General features: G+C 42.2%; 1 protein-coding gene across 1 annotated transcript in view; it reads right to left on the bottom strand.

The window, feature by feature from the left end:
• Positions 1–8,950, bottom strand: part of rgs3a (regulator of G protein signaling 3a) — a 177,692-nt gene extending 168,742 nt beyond the window's left edge. Inside the window, exons 1-4 of the mRNA XM_056290421.1 lie at positions 7,959–8,950; positions 2,650–2,731; positions 1,954–2,059; positions 1,206–1,638 (exon numbers count right to left, since the gene is read on the bottom strand). Coding sequence (XP_056146396.1) covers positions 1,206–1,638; positions 1,954–2,059; positions 2,650–2,731; positions 7,959–8,201 — 864 coding nt within the window. The 5' untranslated portion in view covers positions 8,202–8,950. The remainder of the gene's footprint in view (positions 1–1,205; positions 1,639–1,953; positions 2,060–2,649; positions 2,732–7,958) is intronic.
• Positions 8,951–22,148: the final 13,198 nt, after the last annotated feature.

A 22,148-nucleotide genomic window follows, 5' to 3' on the forward strand; every position in this document is an offset into this window, starting at 1 on the left:
GGCAAATTTGTAATTTGTGATATTGGGCTATACAAATAAAATTGACTTGACTTATTGAATTTTTGCTTGAATTTATATTTTCCTATTCAATAAACTGTGTCCTGATAAGAAACTGGCAAGCACTCATAGATATATTATGTCATAACCAAAGCTCAAAGTAAGACACAGACAGACAAAGAGGGGGTGGGACAAAAAAGAAGTAAATTTAATTGAATATTCAAACACTATTCAATCGATTTTTACATGAGGCCTACATGACTAACCTCCTCAGACTTAAAAGCTGTAGAAGACAATAAAGCAGAGGTGCTGTGACTGAATCTTGGGGATAATATTTAAGCAAGGGCAAAGCTGCAGATAGACTATATCAACACATCAGCCTTTGCCACAACATTACTGATACATTGAGGTAGATGATGGGTTAGTATTACATGTTTATAGTGGTGTTAGCTAAGGAATTCAGTTCAGAGCCTTCTTTATTTCATTGGGTTTGCTTTATTACGCTTTTAAAATGTTGTCTTTTCCCCCATACACACGACGTCGTTGGATGGTACTAGATGTACATGCCATACAAGTCACATGTACATATACTATAAAGACTTATGTAATAGACCACTGTTGGATCTTATGGCTTTTTAATAATTATGCACTATTCTCACTCATTCTAAATGAATTAACTATATTAAATAGTCATATTATCTCAAGTTCACATCATCTATGTAACGGTAAATGGCATATACTTGACTATAAGTTTAATCACAATAAATGACACCTCCTATATGCATGCACTGTATTGCTGGTATATATGAATGCTGTACCCAGTTTCCAGCAGTATGTAAACTGGGTCTGAATGACAGAAAATATAATGCAAACATAGGCCTATGGCCCATGCATCAAATAGAACAGTCATATGCCGTATTAATAACAACTGCATCTTCTACTTGACTGTCACCAATGGGTTCTAAAAGATTCCGGCTAGCCGAATGACAAAAAGCTATACTCACTTTGTAATGTGTTAGAAACATCTCACACACCTTTGTAACAGCAAGAGCCCAAATGGCCTACACCTAGGTCCAGTCCCTCTATCTATCTGCACTAGGGATGTAAGGTAAGGAGACATATCTGGGATGGGCTACCATATGCCCCTGGTGAGGATGAGAAGGATGAAGAAGATGATGAAGGTGCAGACCCCCAGCATTCTGTAGTACCTGGCTTCCAGGGTTGATGGGGGCCAGGATGATGTAGTTGTCCCCATTTGAGGCCTTCACCCTGGTGCCTTTCAGTGTGGCAGTGTGAGGGTGATGGAGGTGTCCTCGGGGTTTACTGTCCAGCTCCTCAGCTGACCCCACCCGGGGCCCCCACCCCAGGCCTACACCAACCCCACTACTAACACCAGCTTCAGACCCATTTGCGAGCAGCCTGCGGGTGGTAGTAGTGCAGTGGTGGGCCGGTAGAGGTGGCACAGCCGGTGGGGTCTTGCTGGTGCCAGCATCTGTTCCCCGCTTACGGGTGGGTGGAGAGGGGGCATCATAGTTAGATGTGGAGGGCTTGTAGGAAGGTCTATGGATGAGACCATCAAAGTTGGGCTTTGCTGATTGACCTGTGCGCCACACCACCACCGTGATCTCGTTGGCACTGTTTCTATGATGGAAAAGCAAGTAATATGATAAATGAGATTTGGAAAAGTGAAATGTCAAAACAAATATTGAAATTTCAATGGTTAAATTTTCCAGTGAATGACTCATATTAAAAAACAACTTATGTAACTATATCATATCAAAACGAATGAAAAGAGTTGAGATTTTTCCACATTCTCAGGCCTTGAAAAAAAGCCAGAATCCAGAAAAATGCCTCACATTGGCACAAAAAAAGCAAGAAAGCCTTATTACTGCATTCATCTTAAAGATAACCGCTTTCTGATGAGCTTCAAAGTATATTTATTTTAGTGCCAATTACCTGATAGCATGGGCAAGGTCCACACATTTCCATTGTTCCACTGGCTGGCCATTGAGCTGCAAGAGAGTGTCCAACTGCTGCAGACCTGCCTGGTCTGCTGGACCCCCTGAGAGACAGGGACAGACAACTTGTTACTATTCAGAACTGTAGCTTTGTCATAGTGTAAATCAACATCTGATTTTAAACGTCCTGTCAACATAACAATGCCTCACAATGAAAAACTACAATAGGTCCTAATTAGATAGATTCTAGTTTATGAATCAGTTCAACGAGCTCCTTCAGCTCTGATACATAGATATACGATATAAGGACCTACAGGTATTCAAAACATGTAAGAATGAATTAAAACAGCCAGTGGTGATACAGGGAGGAATACAGACAGGAAGAAATGCAGAGAAATACTTAAGTTTGTGCAATGAAAGAAGTGAGATGCTCACTGGAATTTCTGTTTAACTTGTTTTACAGCTACAGTTACTCCCAAAGATCTACATGCAATGACAGTCTTTTTTGATGTTTTCAGTCATTTCAGTCATTACTATAGATGTTAGTAAGCTAGCAAAAATGTTTTCAGTATTGTAAATTCAAGTTAAGGCAGTAAAGAGTTGAGTCACATTTTCAATTAGGCAAAGTGTAACAGCTGGTCTAAAACAGAAACAATGGAAAGGTGTGTGCATATACACAAACATACAAACTTGCCTGGGTCAACAGCCTGGACTCTTACAGGGGAATCAGAGCAGATCGTAAAGCCATAGCCATCCTTTCCTCGAAGGATGGTTACCTGTGGCATACACATAAACATACACAATCACAAACACAAACATGTTAAGTAAGTCTGCCACTAGAAAAAAGGACAACTATCTGCATTACTTGATGAACCAGCGGCATAGTGACTGTCAGAGGGAGAAAAAGAAATGTGTAAAGTGCTTGAGGGCCAGGGATTTTGTTTTTATTTAATTTTCACTTCCAGTTAATTGCTTGCCAAGCTCCCATGTGAGACAAATCAGCTGAGCTAGTGGGAAACTAACTTTTTTTATTTCAATATACTGTATTAATCCCTCTTGGGGAAATTCAGCACTGCATTTAACTCATCCTAGCTGTGTAGCTAGGAGCAGTGGGCAGCCACCGTGCAGCGCCGGGGGACCAACTCCAGTTCGTCTTGTCATGTCTCAGTCAGGGGCACAGACCGGAGTATTAACCCTAACATGCATGTCTTTTTTTTTCTTTTCTTTTTTTTGATGGTGGGGAAACCAGAGCACCCGGAGAAATCCCACCGCAGACATGGAGAGAACATGCAAACTCCACATAGAGGACGACCTGGGATGACCCCCAAGGTTGGACAACTCTGGGGTTCAAACCCAGAGGCGACAGTGGTGAGGCGACAGCACTAACGACTAAGCCACCGTGGTGGTTAGCACTAGCTTAGATGCATAAAGATAAGGCTAAAATATTCAGCTAACTGCAGCTAGCACAATATTTGATGATGCTTCAGTCTACCCAAAACAGATTCATTCACTCATTAACATGTAACCATATCACCTTTCCATGTATTTGGTACTTGTAATAGACTACTTAAGATCGTAAGATCCAGTAATAGATTACTCTTCCAAACTCCTGAAATAGGGACAAAGGCAACACACCAAAAATCTTCTTAAAAAGTGCAGACTCTGGGAGAACAACTACAGAAGAAAAGAAAGAATTTCACAAAGTAGTTCAAAATGTGAAAATATATAACGGACATGTTTCAGAGCCTTCAAGGGTTTTTCTCCCCAATTGTATCCGCTCAATTACCCCACTCTTCCAAGCCATCCTGGTCGCTGCTCCACCCCTTCTGCCGATCCGGGGAGGGCTGCAGACTACCACATGCCTCCTCCGATACGTACATGTGGAGTCACCAGCCGCTTCTTTTTACGTGACTGTGAGGAGTTTTGCCAGGGGGACGTAGCGCATGGGAGGATCACGCTATTCCCCCCAGTTCCCCCTCCCCCTTGAACAGGCACTCTGACCGACCAGAAGAGGTGGTAGTGTAGCGACCAGGACACATACCCACATCCGGCAATTCCACCCGCAGACACGACCAACTGCGTCTGTAGGGACGCCCAACCAAGCCGGAAGTAAGACGGGGATTCGAACCGGTGATCCCCATGTTGGTTGTCAATGAAATAGACCGCTACACTACCCAGACGCCCCTCATATAGGTTTTCTAAAGCCATAAACAAATGCTGGATGAAAAATGTCTTCGTATCTAGAACTAGAGTGTACTATTCTTTTTCTTCTGATGTCCTGCCAGCTTTTCTAAATCCATTAAGAGTGACAAGTTACAACCATAGGAAGCTATCCGTGAATAATTCTACTGGCCTGTTTGATTTACATGCGTCCAACAGTTATCATAAAAAAAAAACAGATTATAACAGTAACCTGTAACATTTATTTATCTAGCGTCATTTGACAAACACTACTTGATTTGTGAACTGTACTAACCAACAACAGTAAGCAACTGTATTAGTGGCATAAAAATTGAAATTGCCATTTGGTCTACAGACACTCACAAATATACATCCACACACACACGCACACACACACACGTACACAGTCAGATAGACGCTGCATTTGTTAGCTCTCCCTCTTTGCCTCTCTCTCTCTCACCAAACATTGTCAAACATCCAGGATCTGTGCACGCAGACTATGCCAAAATCAACAGAAGTCCATCCAAAACATCTCAGTTTCCATCTCATCCTCTGACAACCAGGGGCCTATAGCACACACGTTTGTCCCTTTGGTCTCTCTGTTTTTCTCTGTGTTCCCCAGCATGCTCTCCTTCCCTATCAATTACACTATCCTTCACCCTGTGTTTGCAAAATAAAATCTGAATGAATCGAAAGAGCAAAATGAGATCCCTCATTCCTAATTATTCGCCTCTTCTCCAAAATAATAGATTTGCACCGTAATCTTACAACTGCGCAGCTCGAGTTATTCATGAGAATAAACATAATACATAAGTCTACATGGGTAAACTGCAGCAAGCTGGACAAATTTGATGATTATTCAGAGGCCCAAAGCTAGTTTCTGACCCCAAACTGTCTTGAACTAGTAGAATTTTTTATCGTCTAGTGGTTTTATGTGCCCAGCATCACATTATTTGGGACAGATTCACGAACTATTCCTTCTACTTGGACATTTCTACATGACAGAATTCCACATCATGCAATTTAACCAACTCTAAAAGCAATTTAGCTGGATGCACTGAAGAATGGTTTACACCGCTGTCTGCTTGCATTTGGAATTATATTTAGCATCTTTTTTGTTTACATGTGTGCATCTGTTTAGGTTGAATAGGTTGACAACAATGGCTGTTTGGCCTTTGTTTAACCCTTTCTTGAAATAAAGGAGGTTGTCAATATACTGTTCATGATAGATTGTTAAGGCTTGACAGATTACATTTGCAGTCTAGTGCATGGGCACATACACAGATACAGATGCAGACACAGAAAAAAACACACAATCGTGTAGTGGGAGTATGATTGTATAATTGCAACTGACACATGTCACCGCCTTTATCATGGAATCAAAGTTGACCTTCTCCTTCTAGCAGGGGTAACCCTCAAGCACATATACACACTCAGTCACAAGGGCACACACACACACACACACACACACACACACACACACACACACAGGCATCATGTACACATACGCAGATGTACAGCTGCAGTTATAACAGATCATCCACTTCATTTATGACGGTGGTCCTCAGTGTGGATATTAGATGTTAAAATAATTGTTCTCTTTCTGAGTGGAAATACCAGTTTATTTAAACTGCTCTAATGTCTGGAAGAAGCAAGACATAAACTTTTTTTCCCATTTAGATTTTTAAAAAGACGGACAGATAGTAACTAATGTTTTCATCTCCTAATATTTTGGCCCCTGAATATAGCAGTATTGAAAAAAATACTTAGCATTTTTAATACTTTTTTCTTTATTTTGAATTTGAAATTTTGAATTTTTTTTACATTTTTGAATACATTTTTGAAAGTATTTTTTTCTACTTTGTAAGTAGCTCTTTAGCTTGAACCAATAGCTTGAGCTCACCCTCCAAAATACTCGAGCTTAATTTGTAGACTGGATTAACTTTTACCGATATACTGTAACTAAGTGTAAAATAAAAAGAGGAAAGTCAATGTTGTATCTCAGAAGTGGTATCATTTCATAAGCTCTGTGAGGTTAAAGGTACGTGTGCAAATTCAAACAGAACATTTGATGCTCTTGCTCATCTATCTATCCATCCATCCATCCATCCATCCATCCATCCATCCATCCATCCATCCATCCATCCATCCATCCTATATCTATCTATCTATCTAGCTAGCTAGCTAGCTAGCTAGCTAGCTATTGAGCTATCTATCTATATCCATCCATCCATCCATCCATCTGTCTAGCTAGCTAGCTAGCTAGCTATTTAGCTATCTATCTACATATCCATCCATCCATCCATCCAGCTATCTAGCTATTCATCTATTGACAAACTTTTTTAATGTCTTTTAGAAAAAGCTTACGGTCTCTGAGGAGGAACATTTCATTATGCATATGTGTATGTGTTTAGGCATGCATGCACTAGAGCTTCCTCTTTGTGCATTTCTGCTCCAGTTCCTCAAGAACCTCTCAGACAGTCGTGGTAGTGTGCGGCCGCAAGTATGAGCCCTGACTATCCCTGACTGGTACGGTGCATCTGATGTCTGCATGTGGACATGATTTATCAGGGGTATCATAGCAAATTCAGTTTGATCTATGTAGACTGTCTCTGCATACATGTGAATATGTATAATATCTGCAGACCACATACATGCATGCAAAAATCACACACAAAAAGCACACACAATCCCATAAAACACACACAGATACTCACACCAGTCTTCTCTCCAACGACTTATTTTCTCCTACCTCAATGTGACAACGTTATCTGGGTCAGTATGTTTCAGCGTCTGAGGCAGAGCGCACACACACACGCGCACACACACACGCGCACACACACACATACACACACACACATACACACACGCGCACACACACACACACACACACACACACACACACACACATAAACTCAATGACCCAAGTGTCTGGATGCATTATAGTCAAGTGGGTTTTGTCTTCCTCACATTTACAATTTGTGAATATATGTACCTATGTTGATGCTCTCTTTGTTTGTTCTTTAATTATTGTTTTATTCTTTTCTATTCTACTGGATTGGCTTGTATGTAACAAGTATTTGTCTCCTCTTTCCCCTACCATCAGATCCCTCTCTCTGTTGGACTCCCGCCTCCCAACCCCCCAACCCGTGTTCAGGATTAATAATGTAGGTGGTAGAGACCTGGATCTGGCCCCTCACGAAACAGAGAACATAATATTTTACTTCACATCCACTTGTGCTTTTAACTGATTACTTATTTGCAAAAACAACCTTCTTAATGAGCTATGTATACAGCTTTTCACTATATGTGTGTTTGTGTATATTTAAATTACATATAATATATATACATATATATATACACATACATACATACATAATATATAAAATGTAATATATATACTATATAAATATATGTGTTTAAATATATCATATATGTATGTGTGTATACATAACATAACATATGTGTGTGTTTTATGTATATACACACACACATATACACACACATATATATACACACACACACATATTTTTGCCTGTTTATTCTTCCCTTGCAGTAATGCAGTTGAAGTCCTCTAATATTGCTGTGTAAAAGTTACACAATCACCTACACTCTCAAAACGTTTTCTTCCCTAAACTTCTCATTTTCTCAGGTATCAGAAATTGTTCAGAGACAATATTAAACTTTTGATTTAGTCTTTCACTCTCTTAAATTGATACACCTAATGCGGTTCAGTGATTTTCCCCAATATTTCTCTATCTTGCCCCCCCTTTTTTTCCCTTCATACTTCCCTCCTTCACCTTCTCAGTACCAATGACACACCTGAGGCAGCTTACAGCCAATGCAGAGATGACAGAGCCCATGGATAGTGTGCATTACAACGCCTCCACCTCGCCGTTCTGCATCCAGTTCTGCAGTTAGCACACACACACTCCTCCGTTGACCTTCAGCCGAGCTGGCCCCCCTGCAGCCTGAGTACCTCCACAGCTTCCTGGACAAACCAGAGTTTGTGTTTCTGGGACTTCGCTCCAAGGGCTGTGTGGACCTTAAGGTGTTATGGATCATCTCAGTAGAACGTGACGACAACTGTCTAAAACGCGGTTTCTATCAGTCTTCGGTGTCCAAAATGTGTCACGCTGAAGTTTAGATGCAGTCGAGTTTCTAGATGACGGTATCCTAGTTCAGCAATATATTTTGTATGAGAAGAAAGAATGACCACACAAAATGAAACCAGGATCCCTTGTGGCTTATACCAGTGCAAGTGCTCAACAATTGAGAACACTTGCCATGTTATATCACTTTGTCAAGTGATATAACTTTTTCCTTTTACAGCTCACTCTGGACTCAGGTTTTCTGGATCTTTGTTCTTGATGTATTCTTTCTTGTAAACAAATGTCTTTAACGCAAAATTTAAGTCAGTCCACTGACTGATGGAGCTCCAACAGCTCCCTTGTCCATTTAAGGATCCTTAGTAATTAAGTTGTCTTTATCACTTACTCCCCCCATCCAGCTTCTTAAAGACCAGTGTCCTGCGCAATATGCACAATGTGACGTGTTCCTCCGATAACTTCTTGATCCAGATTTTCTTCGGTTACATTACATTTGACGATCTCCTTTTTCGCTTTACCTTTTTCTGCTTCTTCCTCTCCTTGTGTCTGTGTTTTCCCTTTTTGGGGGTTTTCTGCTGATATAACAGCACCAATGGCAGCAGCTCTGAAATAAGTTATGTGAGAGTGTGGCGACGTCCTGCAGGCGAGACTGGCGCTGGATCGGACTGCTCAGGCCACACTGCCGTTCCTGGCAGGGGCGCTCATGGGAACCGCTCCGCGGCAGAAGAATAGGAGGAAGTGCCCCCTCCGCCATCCCCTCCATGCACGAACACACACACACACACACACACACACACACACACTAGGCATACACCGCCAGTCAGTAGCCAGGCCAGCTTTGTGTGGCTGTTCTTGATAAGGCCAGTGTGTTTCCTGAGTCTGCACTATGAGGCTGAGGAAGAAGTGTAATATCTCATTCAGAGTGAGAGAATCGAACAGTTTTGCAATTATAAATGGGAAATTTAACAAAAGGTGTAAAAAGGTGACACCAAAGAGAAAGGTCCAGATAAGTGAAAGAAAAGTAGTATTTTTGTAAGTGAGTGAAACATACTGAATGCATATCAACAAGTGGTAGAGAGGAAAACTTGATACTATACAGCATTTTTGTGTAAAGAAGTGTTTCTGCCTGATAATGTATTCTGAATTGTAGCATCACAGCTACCATTAAAAAGAGAATAGCAACATTGTGTGGTCACATTCAAAACACATACACAAGCGCACACATACCTCGATCAGACTTTCACACCTCATCAGCCTCTATCCAACCCACCTCCATACTAGGTACTCCCCAATCACTATTCAGACAATATGCTTGTTTGTTATGTTTCCAACTTCCATATTTCCTCTGCCTTTCCTTTCTTTCTCTCCCAAGGGATGGACACGCTCAGGTCTACGACCTTTGGCAACCTCTCCTCCACTTCCAGTTATCCAAACAACACTGTAGTCTAGTTTTTGTTTTTCATACCACTATGGCTTGGAAAGAGGTGGTGATCTATAAAAAATAAAAACAAACACCTTTGTAGCAGCACTGGAAAAAGGCCTAGACATATTAAATTCAGGCTAGAAAGCTGGCCACCTAATTAATGCTGTGCATAAGCATGCCTTTTTGACTGTTCACTTTTTACATTTGCATTTACTCTTTTTGTAGATGCTTTTAATAAAAGAAATTTACAAAAGAGTCCACAAGTAGCAGATAAATTTGAGTGTCACCAACTGGCATCTTAAACTGCAATAAGCTGTAGTAATCACACTGTAGCATGCCAAGTTGAATACATTGCTATAAGTGAACCTGAGATCATCAACAGGCATAAAATAGGGGAATTAAGGCACAAAGTAGATTTATACTGCAACATACCAGTATAAAAGGCAATTATTACAAGAGCATAAAACATCAAGTGTAAGTAGAAGGATGGCACAACAGTGGGCAGCAATTATCTTCTTCTTCTTCAGCTTATTTCCTGTTTCTCAGGGGTCACCACAGTGGATTTAATAGTTTCCGTTAGTACCCTGTGAGGGCACAACACCAATGGTGGCCTTGACCGATCCGGTATGGAGCCTCGACCGATCCAGTATGGTCTTGTATGCAATCCGCATACTGATTTGGCAAAGGCTTTACGTCGGATGCCCTTCCCGACACAACCACTAACCCTATGGATGGGGGCGCAGGTAAAGTACTGGATACCATCCCAGTATTCAGGGATTTGCGCCTATGTCGCCTAAATTGGCAGCAATTATACTGGTAAGTAATTATACTGGTAAGTAAAGGCACAATAGTAATAACCAATGAGAATAGTACTATTAGATAATTCATACTAGCTGTAAAGTTCCGCAAGAGACCATTTAAGGATCAAGGTTGGCCTAAAAGAGGAAAGTTGTAAGGCTTTTCTAGGAGGAAGTAAGTGCAGAAATAAGTAAGTAGGTAGCTCTGTTGGAGGCCAGGAGTTTACCCTGTGAGTTGGTATCAGGTGAGAGAAAAGTCTGGAGCTAGAGCTTATCACTTTGGTAGAGAGGACAGATAGTCGGCTACCAGAGGAGAATGAAGTGGGCCTGAAATAGTGTGCATCTTAATAAGGGTTTATTAGGTAAGCTGGTGTTGTTTCTTGAACTAGCTGAATAGCCACCAGCAAGGTTTTGAACTTGAAAACCGACAGCAACAAGCAGCCAGTATAAGGAAACAAAGAGAGGAGCGACGTGTCAGTCAAGGCTGGTTGAGAACCAAGTGCAGAGCATCATCATTTTTTTTCCATTTGTGTTGATCATGGAAGGTAATACATTCAAGCGAAGAGAGTGATGATAAAAAGAGAGATGGAAGAGAATCTGTATTGTCAGTCGCTACAGAACCAACAATGTCGCATAAAAGACTGTTGTCGTTACATCTCTTTGCACCAGTAGTATGGCAGCCTTTCCTTTTATGCCTTTTCAAAAGGGGGGAGGTTACCCTTCAAGCACATAAAGACACGAGGGATGTTTTTCCCTCTATCTCAGCACTCTGTTCACCTCTAAATAGGCAGAAGAAGAATTATAGGGAGAGAGAAAAACATGTCTTGGGGAAAAGAGAGGAGGGAGCTTGAAAAGCTTGTCTAGAAGCCAGACAAGTCCAATCTGGTCTTTAGGAGTGTGAGATCACTCTACTCTGAAAGACTGAGTATTTCTCTGTTTCTATCTCTGTCTCCCCTTTTTTTTTCTTCTCTCTTGCTCGTTCTTTGACCTGAATAAGCACAGCAATCAAAAAAGCAGACATCATCCAAGCCACTGAACACAGAAGATTAGGGTTAAGGCAAACTGCATGACCACAGTAAAGTAATCAGGAAACTTGATACCTGGAGTACAATATTATAGAGTGCATACTGTAGATAAGGCAATGTCAAAATTAGTGGGACTAACCTTTGAGCTTGTTTAGCATCATTATGAAGTTAGATTAATACTTGATGATGTGTAAGTCGCTAAGGTGAAGGCAAAGGGTAGCGGTGTATCTGATATCGTCGTGTTGGTGTTGTTCCTACAACATCATAATAATGTTGTTCCAGGACCATTATTGCAAACTGACCAATCATGTTCGTGTGCTGTCGTGCCTTTGCGACTCGAGGAAAAAGACTGTTGTGGAATTAGGGTATGGGTTAACATGGGTTAGCTATTGGTTAGGTTAAGGTTAGCTATAGTTAAGATAAGGGTATGGTAACTGTTAGGTTAAGATTTGAGTTATGTTGAGGTTCAGGTAATGCTAGGTTCGCTTTGGTATTTTCCAGTCTGTTTCCCTGTGTCGCAAAAGCATGACATCACAACAACATCCATTGTATTGATGGTCCTGGAACAACATTAATTATGATGTCGTGGGAACAACTCCAGTACGGCAGTATCAGATCATGCAAAGGGTAGTCATGGTGTTGAAGAAGAAAGAGAAGAAAGCCACTTTATTTGGTCATTGTATTCTTACAACGAATGTTACTGTTACCACGAATTTTTTCTCTGCATTTAACCAATCCTGTTGTATAGGAGCAGTGGGCAGCTGCAGCGCCCGGGGACCAACTCCAGTTCTTCTTTCCATTGCCTTGCCCAGGGGCACAGACAGGAGTATTAACTCTAACATGCACGTCTTTTTGATGGTGGGAGGAAACCACAGCACCCACAGGAAACCCACACAGACACGGGGAGAATATTCAAACTCCACTCAGAAAGGACCTGGGATGGCCTGCGGTTCGAACCCAGGACCTTCTTGCTGTGAGGCAACAGCACTAACCACTAGGCCACCATGCCATCCAAGTGTGTTGTAGAGTGCTCTGGCCTTTGCATGTATTTTGTGAAAAAAATTAAATTTGTTTTCTGGGTAAGTTAGACAGTTTGCTTAGATGATTTGTGATCAATATCTAAATAAACAATAACCCTTTTGTCACACTGTGTGTATGCAGGTTTCAAAGACCCTTTTTTCATAAGGGACAGTTCAGCAGTGATAAAATCATCGTACTGTGTTATGACCATATGGTTCAGTGTCACTTCTAATAAAGGAAGGTCCAGAGCACAAAAGGACAGGAGAACAAGAGGTACAACCCACATTTATTCTTGAAATAAAACCCTTATTCTTTGTGCAAGACCACTTAGCATAAATAGAAAACCCTTTGTCTTCTTCTCAGACCAACGCCACCATCGTCCCATCATATGCCACAAGGACTTAAGAGTCCAGGAGCTAATTCAGTTGACAAGTTCAGTGACACAAAGAAAACTACAAACAGGGATTCAAACTGAAGTCAGTACACCATTACTCGTAGTCCTCCAACTGCACCATTGTCCATTTAAGGATTCTTGGTATTTATTTCAGTCTTTAATACTCACTACTGTGTGAATATCTTTAATAGACAACGTTCAACCTGCACAACATTCATAACTTGTGTCACAAGGAAAACTATGAACAGAGGTTTTATCAGTGTTCATACTTCTGAGCTCTCTGCTCCCTGCCAATGAAATAATTAGTCTCTTGATGACATCTTTTTTTAATGTCTGCAGATATAACTGATACATGCTGCCAAAGCAGTGAATAAGATGAGCTTTAAAAGCTTCAGGATATGTCTTGAATCTCCTCTTTAAATAAACAGGGGCATGATTAAGAAACCAAAAGAAGCTTTCAAAAGCAGCTTTATCTTGTTTTTGTCAGTACTGTATTGCATTGCATGAGATACTTCTTGACAACTCAAGACTTCACTTTGATCCTAATCCAATCTGACAAGTGTAGTGAGCACAAACTGAGCTAAAAGAAACCATGGCTTTTTGTGGACTCAGCATGAGCAGTAAGGCCTTGCTGTGATAAAGAAGGATATAATATTTAAAGAGAAATTCAGCATCCGGGTAGCGAAGCGATCTATTCCGTTGCCTACCAACACGGGGATCACCGGTTCGAATCCCCGTGTTACCTCCAGCTTAGTCGGGCGTCCCTGTCTGTGGGTGGGAAGCCGGATGTGGGTATGTGTCCTAGTCGCTGCGCTAGCGCCTCCTCTGGTCAGTCGGGGCGCCTGTTGGGGGGGTTGGGGGAACTGGGGGGAATAGTGTGAGCCTCCCACGAGCTATCTCCCCCTGGCGAAACTCCTCACTGTCAGGTGAAAAGCAGCTGGCGACTCCACATGTATCAGAGGAGGCATGTGGTAGTCTGCAGCCCTCCCCAGATCAGCAGAGGGGGTAGAGCAGCGACTGGGACAGCTCGGAGAGTGGGGTGATTAGCCAGGTAGAATCGAGGAGAAAAAAGGGGGAAAATCTAATGAAAAAAAAGAGAAATTCCAGATAATATTTAAATATGTTCTTTAAATTAATTAATTTTAGAAGTATATCTCAATTATCTTATTCTCCAAGCCATTTTATTCCCTCAGAAATGTTGTTGCACAGATGGAAGGGTTTCATATCATTACTAATTTTTGGAAGCTGAACATTATATGATTTTTAAGAAATGGACTTAGCGCCATTGATTTGCACAAACACTGTTGACCGATGCCAACATGTTCTGTATCCAATACCTTAAAAAACAAATCACAGGAACATCCTTTTTATTTAAACCGACAGGCCTTCTACCTCTTCTCAAGTTAGAGAAAAGCAGTTTTACAGGGCTCCACAGGTGTGGTATTTTACCTAACAGCAATGTCATCAAAACAAGACTCTCTTTATAGGTAAAACAAATTCACTAGCAAGTGCATTCCTGTGAAAGTGTAGATAGGATGAGTGAATGTGAATAAACAGCTTTGCTTTTTCAGTCAGGTAATGTTGTGTATAATGTTTTTTTTGGGGGGGGGTTTCCCCCTTTTTCTACCCAATAGTACCCATCCAATTACCCCACTGCAGACTACCACATCTTTCCTCTGATACATGTGGAGTTGCCAGTCGCTTCTTTTCACCTGACAGTGAGGAGTTTCACCAGGGGGACATAGTGCGTGGGAGGATTACGCTATTCCCCCCAATCGCCCCCCCCCCTTAACAGGCGTCCCGACCGACCAGAGGAGGCGCTAGTGCAGCGACCAGGACACATAACCACATCCGGCTTCCCACCTGCACACACAGCCAGTTTTGTCTGTTGGGACCCCCGACCAAGCTGGAGGCAACACGGGGATTCGAACTGGCGATCCCCGTGTTGGTAGGCAACGGAATAGACCACTAAGCTACCCGGGCGCCCGAGTACTATTTTCAACATCTTAAGAACCCAAGCCCCTGAATAAGCCCCAAAACTGTGCAAAGTAATGAAACCATTCATCTGTGAGGCCATAGCAAATGCTGTGAACTTGGTTGAGAAGATAAAGGGTGAGCAGTGAATGAGCCACAATGTTTTTGTTTGTTTGATTGTTGTTGTTTGTTTTTGGTTTTTTTGCTGTAAGTAATGTCCACACAGTTAGAGCAAGACAGAGAGGAGGGAAACGCGAGAGAAATGGAGAAGGCGAACACAACCGAGAAGGAAAGTTGCAGTGGTCTGGAAGTGAATGAGTGGGAACCAACAGCAAACTAGCACAAAATAAATGCCTAAAAATTTTACTGTTTGTGTTAATTTAGTCTGTAAATGTCTTTCCCCCTGTATTGAGAACCACCCCTCGAAACCCACACAATCAGATGGCACTCCAATTCACCACAAGATAATAGGGAACAGAAAAAGTGATCGGGAGAGGGAGAGAGAGAGAAAGAGAGAGAGAGAGAGAGAGAGAGAGAGAGAGAGAGAGAGAGAGAGAGAGAGAGAGAGAGAGAGAGAGAGAGAGAGAGAGAGAGAGAGAGAGAGAGAGAGAGAGAGAGAGAGAGAGAGAGAGAGAGAGAGAGAGGAAGGGAAAAATCACAATGTACCACTTTCATCTTGGTGCTGCATTACTAGTGCTATCCTGTGGTGACCGTTTACATTCACTACATTATTACTGGTCTGGTTAACCCTCAAAGGACTTCAAATGCCTATTTTTAATGAGGAACGCAACCCACAAACAGAGAAGAGTCTAATCAACTTGCTAAAACTTGTAGCTTCTGATACAAAGTGCAAGGCAAGGTCAAATGTAGCAAAGCATATGTATGAGGTAAGAGATTTCCGAAGCTCTCACTGTAAATTCCAGGTGATCCTGTTTATGGCGGTTTATGCTTTTTGCTTGATTATGTTTATCCATGTCTACAAAATTTTAAGTAGTATGTGCATTTTATTTTTACATCCTGTCCAGTTAAGTACATGTATAATTTGTATTCTTTATGTGACTAATGGCTGTCAGACCCTAAGTTTCTGAGCCGGTCAAAAGTAATACAGTTCAGGGCGTCCAGGTAGCGCAGTGGTCTATTCCGTTGCCTAGCAACACTGGGATCCCCAGTTCGAAACCCCGTGTCACCGGATGTGGGTCAGCTGGATGCGGGTATGTGTACTGGTCGCTGCACTAGCGCCTCCTCCGGTCGGTTGGGGAGCCTGTTCGGGGTGGAGGGGGAACTGGGGGGAATAACGTGATCCTCCCACGCGCTATGTCCCCCTGGTGAAACTCCTCACTGTCAGGTGAAAAGAAACAGCTGGCGACTCCACATGGATCGGAGGAGGCATGTGGTAGTCTGCAGCCCTCCCCGGATCAGCAGAGGGGGTGGAGCAGTGACCGGGACAGCTCGGAAGAGTGGGGCAGTTAGCCAGATACAAATGGGGAGAAAAGGGGGAACATTCCAAAAAAAAAATAATAATAATAATACAGTGTACTTGAACACGCCTGGTTCACACCAGATGCATCCCATGAAATGACGAGCGCCAGAGGAGAATGCTTGCAGTACTGCAGACACACCTAAAGCGTTCACACAAGCACCACCCACGAACATACAGTTTCCTTTTACAGTGGGTAAGTACCTGTATATGTTCTATAATTTTGCTAAGTTACTTGTAAGATTCTCTCTCTCTCTCTCTCTCTCTCTCTCTCTCTCTCTCTCTCTCTCTCTCTCTCTCTCACACACACACACACACACACTCCCCCCCCCAATATTCAATGAGAGTAGGCTGTCCTTTTAATCTAGTGAGCAGACCCGATTGCTCATATCTACCTTTTAAAACTGATAACAGAACAAGCATTCACAGCTACATAATCATCAACTGTGTGTGAAATTCTGCCTCAATGACATGGGAATATAAAAATCTACAATGAATTTTAGTAGTGGATTTGAGAACACAATGCTAGAACGACGACAACTGCCAGTGCCCTGATGATGGTGCCCTGCAGGGGTGCAGCTGGTGTGTTCATTCTTATCGGTTAACATGAATGTGAAATTGAAGCATAAGCCATTTCGTGAGTGCTCCACTTCTGGTGTGTACAGGACCTAACGTACAGAACCATCAGACAATCTGGGATTCAGTATAACATAATTTCATCATTATAAGACGTTTTGGGAAACGCCACCCATAAATTTCTTGACGCATGCTCAATAATCCTGGTGTAGAAATCTCAGAATGTTGAATCAGTTCATCTGGACACAAAGCTTAGTGGGAGAAATGTGTCATCACTCATCTAAGTGACTTTGTCAGTCTCAACTGACTGCAGGTATCTCCACTTTATAAACAGCACAGTGCATCTTATGATGTTAAGTCTCTCTTCACGTGCGTTCCTGTTGATGAAGCAATGGAGGTGGTCCATTTAAAATTACAGGACAACCCCACCCTTAGCAATAGGACCACCCTTAACACTGACCAAGTATATCTGCTCTTTAAGCTGTGGCTTCAGTCCACATACTTCACATACAGGCGGCAGCGGCATGGGTGTGCTATGGGTTCCCCAGTCTTACCTTTAGTGGCCAACTTGTACACGGAGGGGGTGGAAAAGATGGCTCTGATGTCCTATCCAGGGACACCGTCTAGCCTTTGGTTCAGATTTGTGGATGACACCTGGGTTGAAATTAAACCTTACGCCGGTGATGTGGACCGGTGGGTGAAGAATCTGTCTGACAGACAACTCACCCAGGCAGAGAAAAACATCGTTGCTAAGGGGCTGAATTTTACTGTCACGCCGAGGCAAATCCGGCTAGTGGAACTGATCACACCCACGGAACCAGCGATCTGTAACAACAACATCATGGACCTGGAAGTGGAGCAACTGCGGATGAAACGTTTCAGCCTGCCTCAGCAATGCGAAGGTGCCTTCGTCAAACATCAGCAGAGACAAGAGGAATGTACTCACAACTCTCAGCATGGAAAACAACATCATCATCCTTACAGCGAACAAAGGCAGGTGCACTGTTGCATTAAACTAGACAGATTATCATGAGAAAGTTATGATGTTACTTAGCGACATAAATACTTATAAGCTCCTGAATCCAGATCCAGGCAGTGGTTACAAGAAAAAGGTGACAGATTGTCTGAGGCTGTTAGAACAGGACAATGCTATTGACAGAATTTTGTATCACAGATTATACCCAGGGGACGCTACACCTAGTCTGTATGGTTTACCTAAGATACATAAACAGGATGTGCCATCATGGCCTATTGTTAGTATGACTAACTCAGTAACCTATAACATCTCTAAGTTTCTGGCATCTATTCTTAACCTGTTGGTCGGTAGTAATGAGCATCACATTCAGAACACTATGGATTTTGTGGATAGGGTGAGGGACATCATTATGGAGGGGGATGAAACAACGGTCTCGTGATGTTACGTCTCTCTTCTCGAGCATTCCTGTTGATGAAGCAGGGGAGGTGGTCCATATGAAATTATAAAACGACGCCACCCTTAGCAATAGGATCACCCTTAACACTGACCAAGTGTGTCTCCTCCTGAAGCTGTGTCTTCAGTCCACGTACTTCACATACAGGGGGCAGTGCTATAGGCAGAGTCACGGGTGTGCTATGGGTTCCCCAGTCTCACCTAGTGGCCAACTTGTATATGGAGGAAGTGGAAAAGAGGGATCTGATGTCCTATCCAGGGACACCACATAGTCATTGGTTCAGATTTATGGATGATACCTGGGTTAAAATTTTATCCCAGGACATACCACATTTGACCGACCACATTAACTCTGTGGACAACCACATCAAGTTCACCAGCAAGGAGGAGAAAAATGACAGGTTAGTCTTCTTACACTGTGAAATCGCAATTGGTGATGGGGGACATTTGATTGTTGATGTTTACTATACACCGACACATACTGATCAGTACTTAAGGTTTGACTCTCATCATCTGCTGGAGCATAAACTAGGAGTCATCAGGACGCTGTACAACCAAGCTGACAATGTCCCCATGAACACAGCAGCAGGGTAAAGGGAGAAATCCCACATTAAACAGCCCCTGGTTAAGTGTGGTTATCTTAACTGGGCATTTGTCAAAGCCAGGAAGACACCCAAACTGTGCACCAGCTGATCAAAGACAGGAGAAGGACACCAGCTGCCTAAGCATCAACCAACGGTGATTCCGTATGTGGCGGGAGTGTCGGAACAGTTCAGCTGCTTATTTTCAAAACACCGTGTTTCGGTTGCTTTCAAATCCCAAAACCATGAGGATGGCACAACATAGAAAAGCTAACGCGTCAGGCCATGACTTCACAGTCTGCAACCATCTACAGGCCAGTGGCTAATCTTTCAAGGATGAGGATGTGTACATCCTTGATTGGGAGGAACGCTGGTTTGAACAGGGAATCAAAGAGGCCATCTATGTGAAGAGGGGGGGGGGGGCTAAGAGTACATCTGTCACCATCTTACAATGCTGTGATTGCAAACATTCCCCAACCCTCTGTGAATAGTACACATTACCATTGTAACTCTAGTTAATGGTCACAGCAATTTACACATGAAACCGTTGTTTTCGGTCATTATGCAACTGTGCTGTTTATAAGGTTTGGGGGATACCTGCAGTCAGTTGAGACCGACGAAGTCACTTTGATGAGTGATGAAACATTTCTCCCACTAAGCTTTGTGTCCAGATGAACTGATTCAACTTATTGAGGTTACCCATGAATACCCAATATCGCCATTATGAATAATCTAAATGGATAAAATTAATATTTTCATTCAATAAATTATTTTTACTAGATAAAAACGAAATGTTTAGAACTCTTGATATAAGGAGAATTTGGACATGTTCAACATGTTTACTTTGTGTCCACAACTGATGCATTACGATGTCATCATTTTTTACCATACTCCTTTGGTTACTCACCAGGATGGTGTCGTAAAGCCATAGTTCTTATCATTGTAGCCCGTGACATGAAACATTTTTCTGCAATGGCCCTATAAGGGCCGACATTGCACAGGGTGTGGGGGCATTTAGAAGCCAAAAACCATACACTAGGGTTGGTGGGACAGCAAGCTAGTTTTTTAAGATCATTGCCCCACTTAGCCTAGGTCCAGTCGGCTCATGCAGCTTTAGCCCTATCTGTTCATATATTCTTGAGCAAGATCTTAAAACCCAACCTGCAAAAAGGACACAGCTCTATTTGGTTAACTTGCACCCTGAAGGGAGGGTAAAATAGCAGCAAAAACTGAATTAAACCAGATTAAAGACTGTTCCATTGGCTAATAGGGTCATTTACATGTTGCTGTTTGTGTTATTGCCGTCATCTCAGTCTAGCAAATCCTTTCTTGACTTGATTGTTATTTTCAAGGTTGATACTGTGAAATGGATGAAAGTGAAATCATTCTTTTCAAAGGGCACTTTAACTGTCCTCTTGTGGCTAAGAGAAGGGTTTAAGTAGTCCTCCTCGTGCATTTTTCATACTGGAAGAGCAAGTATACAGTCCTGCCACAGTGTGGTTTATGAGAATATAAAACAGCTTGTCAAACTCCAACACAAGAATAGGAAAAATGCATGAGAGAATAACAAGAAAAAAATTGAGGCAAGAGAAGTATTTAGAATGAGAAATTTTTGCTCTTAATAGAGAAATAAAAGTGACAGCAAAGGAAATGTGTCTCCCAAACGAAAGGCCATCATTCTGTTCTAAATGTTCATGTGCAAGAGACTATTCCTGCAAATATTCCTTTCAGAAAACAATATACAAGTCCAAGCTTGAATATGTGATTAGATGACATGGCCTCTAACATTGTGACCCATGAGATAAGGGTATGTCTTGAAGGCATGCATGTCTTGAAGGCATGCGTGTTTTGAAGACAGGCTAATATGCGTGATGAGTCAAATGGGTATGCTGCGATGTCATCGGCCAACAACTTGATCTGTATCAGGCCTATGCATTTATAAGGCAAATGAGTGCACACATGCTTCTATAATGATGCACACAAGCTACCAACAAAAACAGATTCCGATACACACAGAAATCACAGCTATGCAGGCCAACTCAAACAATTATTTGATTAAACTGTAAATCCACGGATGACACTTCATCCACAGGCATACGCAAATTTCTATATGCATAAGCATGAACACACACGGAACTACACGTGCCGGTACACACACACACACACGCACACACACACACATAGAAAATGAATGAGGCAGTTTGCCAAAACTCACCGTTAAGCATTGCATATTCTCAGGTCGAATGGTCTCAGGGGCAGCACCATGGTTTGACAGCACAGCCTCTGAAATATAGACAAAGGAGTCCCGGGCTGAGACAGTGCCTTTGGAGCACATTTCTTTCTGTGTGTCTGTACCTCCTACTTGTTATCAGCACAAAACCACTTGATACAAAAAAAATAAAAAAACACTCATATAACTCTTTACAAGTCCATAAAAAGTCCAAGTGATGGTGGGAGCAATTAGTTTTGCCAAAAGTTGTCCAGCAGAGCATGTGGAAAGATGGACTGGGTTTCAAACTGCAGCACAAACATGAACAGCGAAGAACAAGCCAGCAAAATCATGAAAACTCCAATAAGATGCGAGGCTACAACAAACTAGCCAAGAGAGGAATGGAAGTGAGAGCAAGCGACAAAAAGAGACGGGTGAAGAAAGAGAAAGAGGAACTCCGTTCTCACTCTATTATCCTTCTGTCTCTGGACTCCTGTGAAGTTGCTATGACTACAGGGACTTGCCCCTGCCTCAGAACCCTTTTAACTATTGCTCATAAAGGCAGCATTCAGCTTTAGGTCACAATGCTGATCTCCCTGTCTATCTCGTGTTTAATCCCCCCACCTCTGTTTTCCTCTCTTTTCTTGACTGCCTCTCTATCTTCATAACATGAAGCAAATGAGCTGTGCATGTTTCTTTCTCAAATAATCCCCGACTCCCTCTCATTATGTCCACCCCCCTTCTCTCTCTCTCTCTCTCTCTCTCTCTCTCTCTCTCTCAAACTTCATATTTTCCTAACATGCCTCCTGCCTCCATACTGTTTATGCCTTCCCTGGGTTATATGTCTTTACTTCTTACCCTTTTTAACTACTTTTTCACTACTGCTCCATCAACTTATCCCTACCACCTCCCACAAGAGTGTTATTCTATTGCTCCATCAACAGGATGAGAATAGAAGCAGGTGAGCAACTTTTCTTTTTACCTTCTCAGGAGTCATC

This window comes from Lampris incognitus, chromosome 12 (genome assembly GCF_029633865.1).
Source record: "Lampris incognitus isolate fLamInc1 chromosome 12, fLamInc1.hap2, whole genome shotgun sequence".
Classification (NCBI taxonomy): domain Eukaryota; kingdom Metazoa; phylum Chordata; class Actinopteri; order Lampriformes; family Lampridae; genus Lampris; species Lampris incognitus.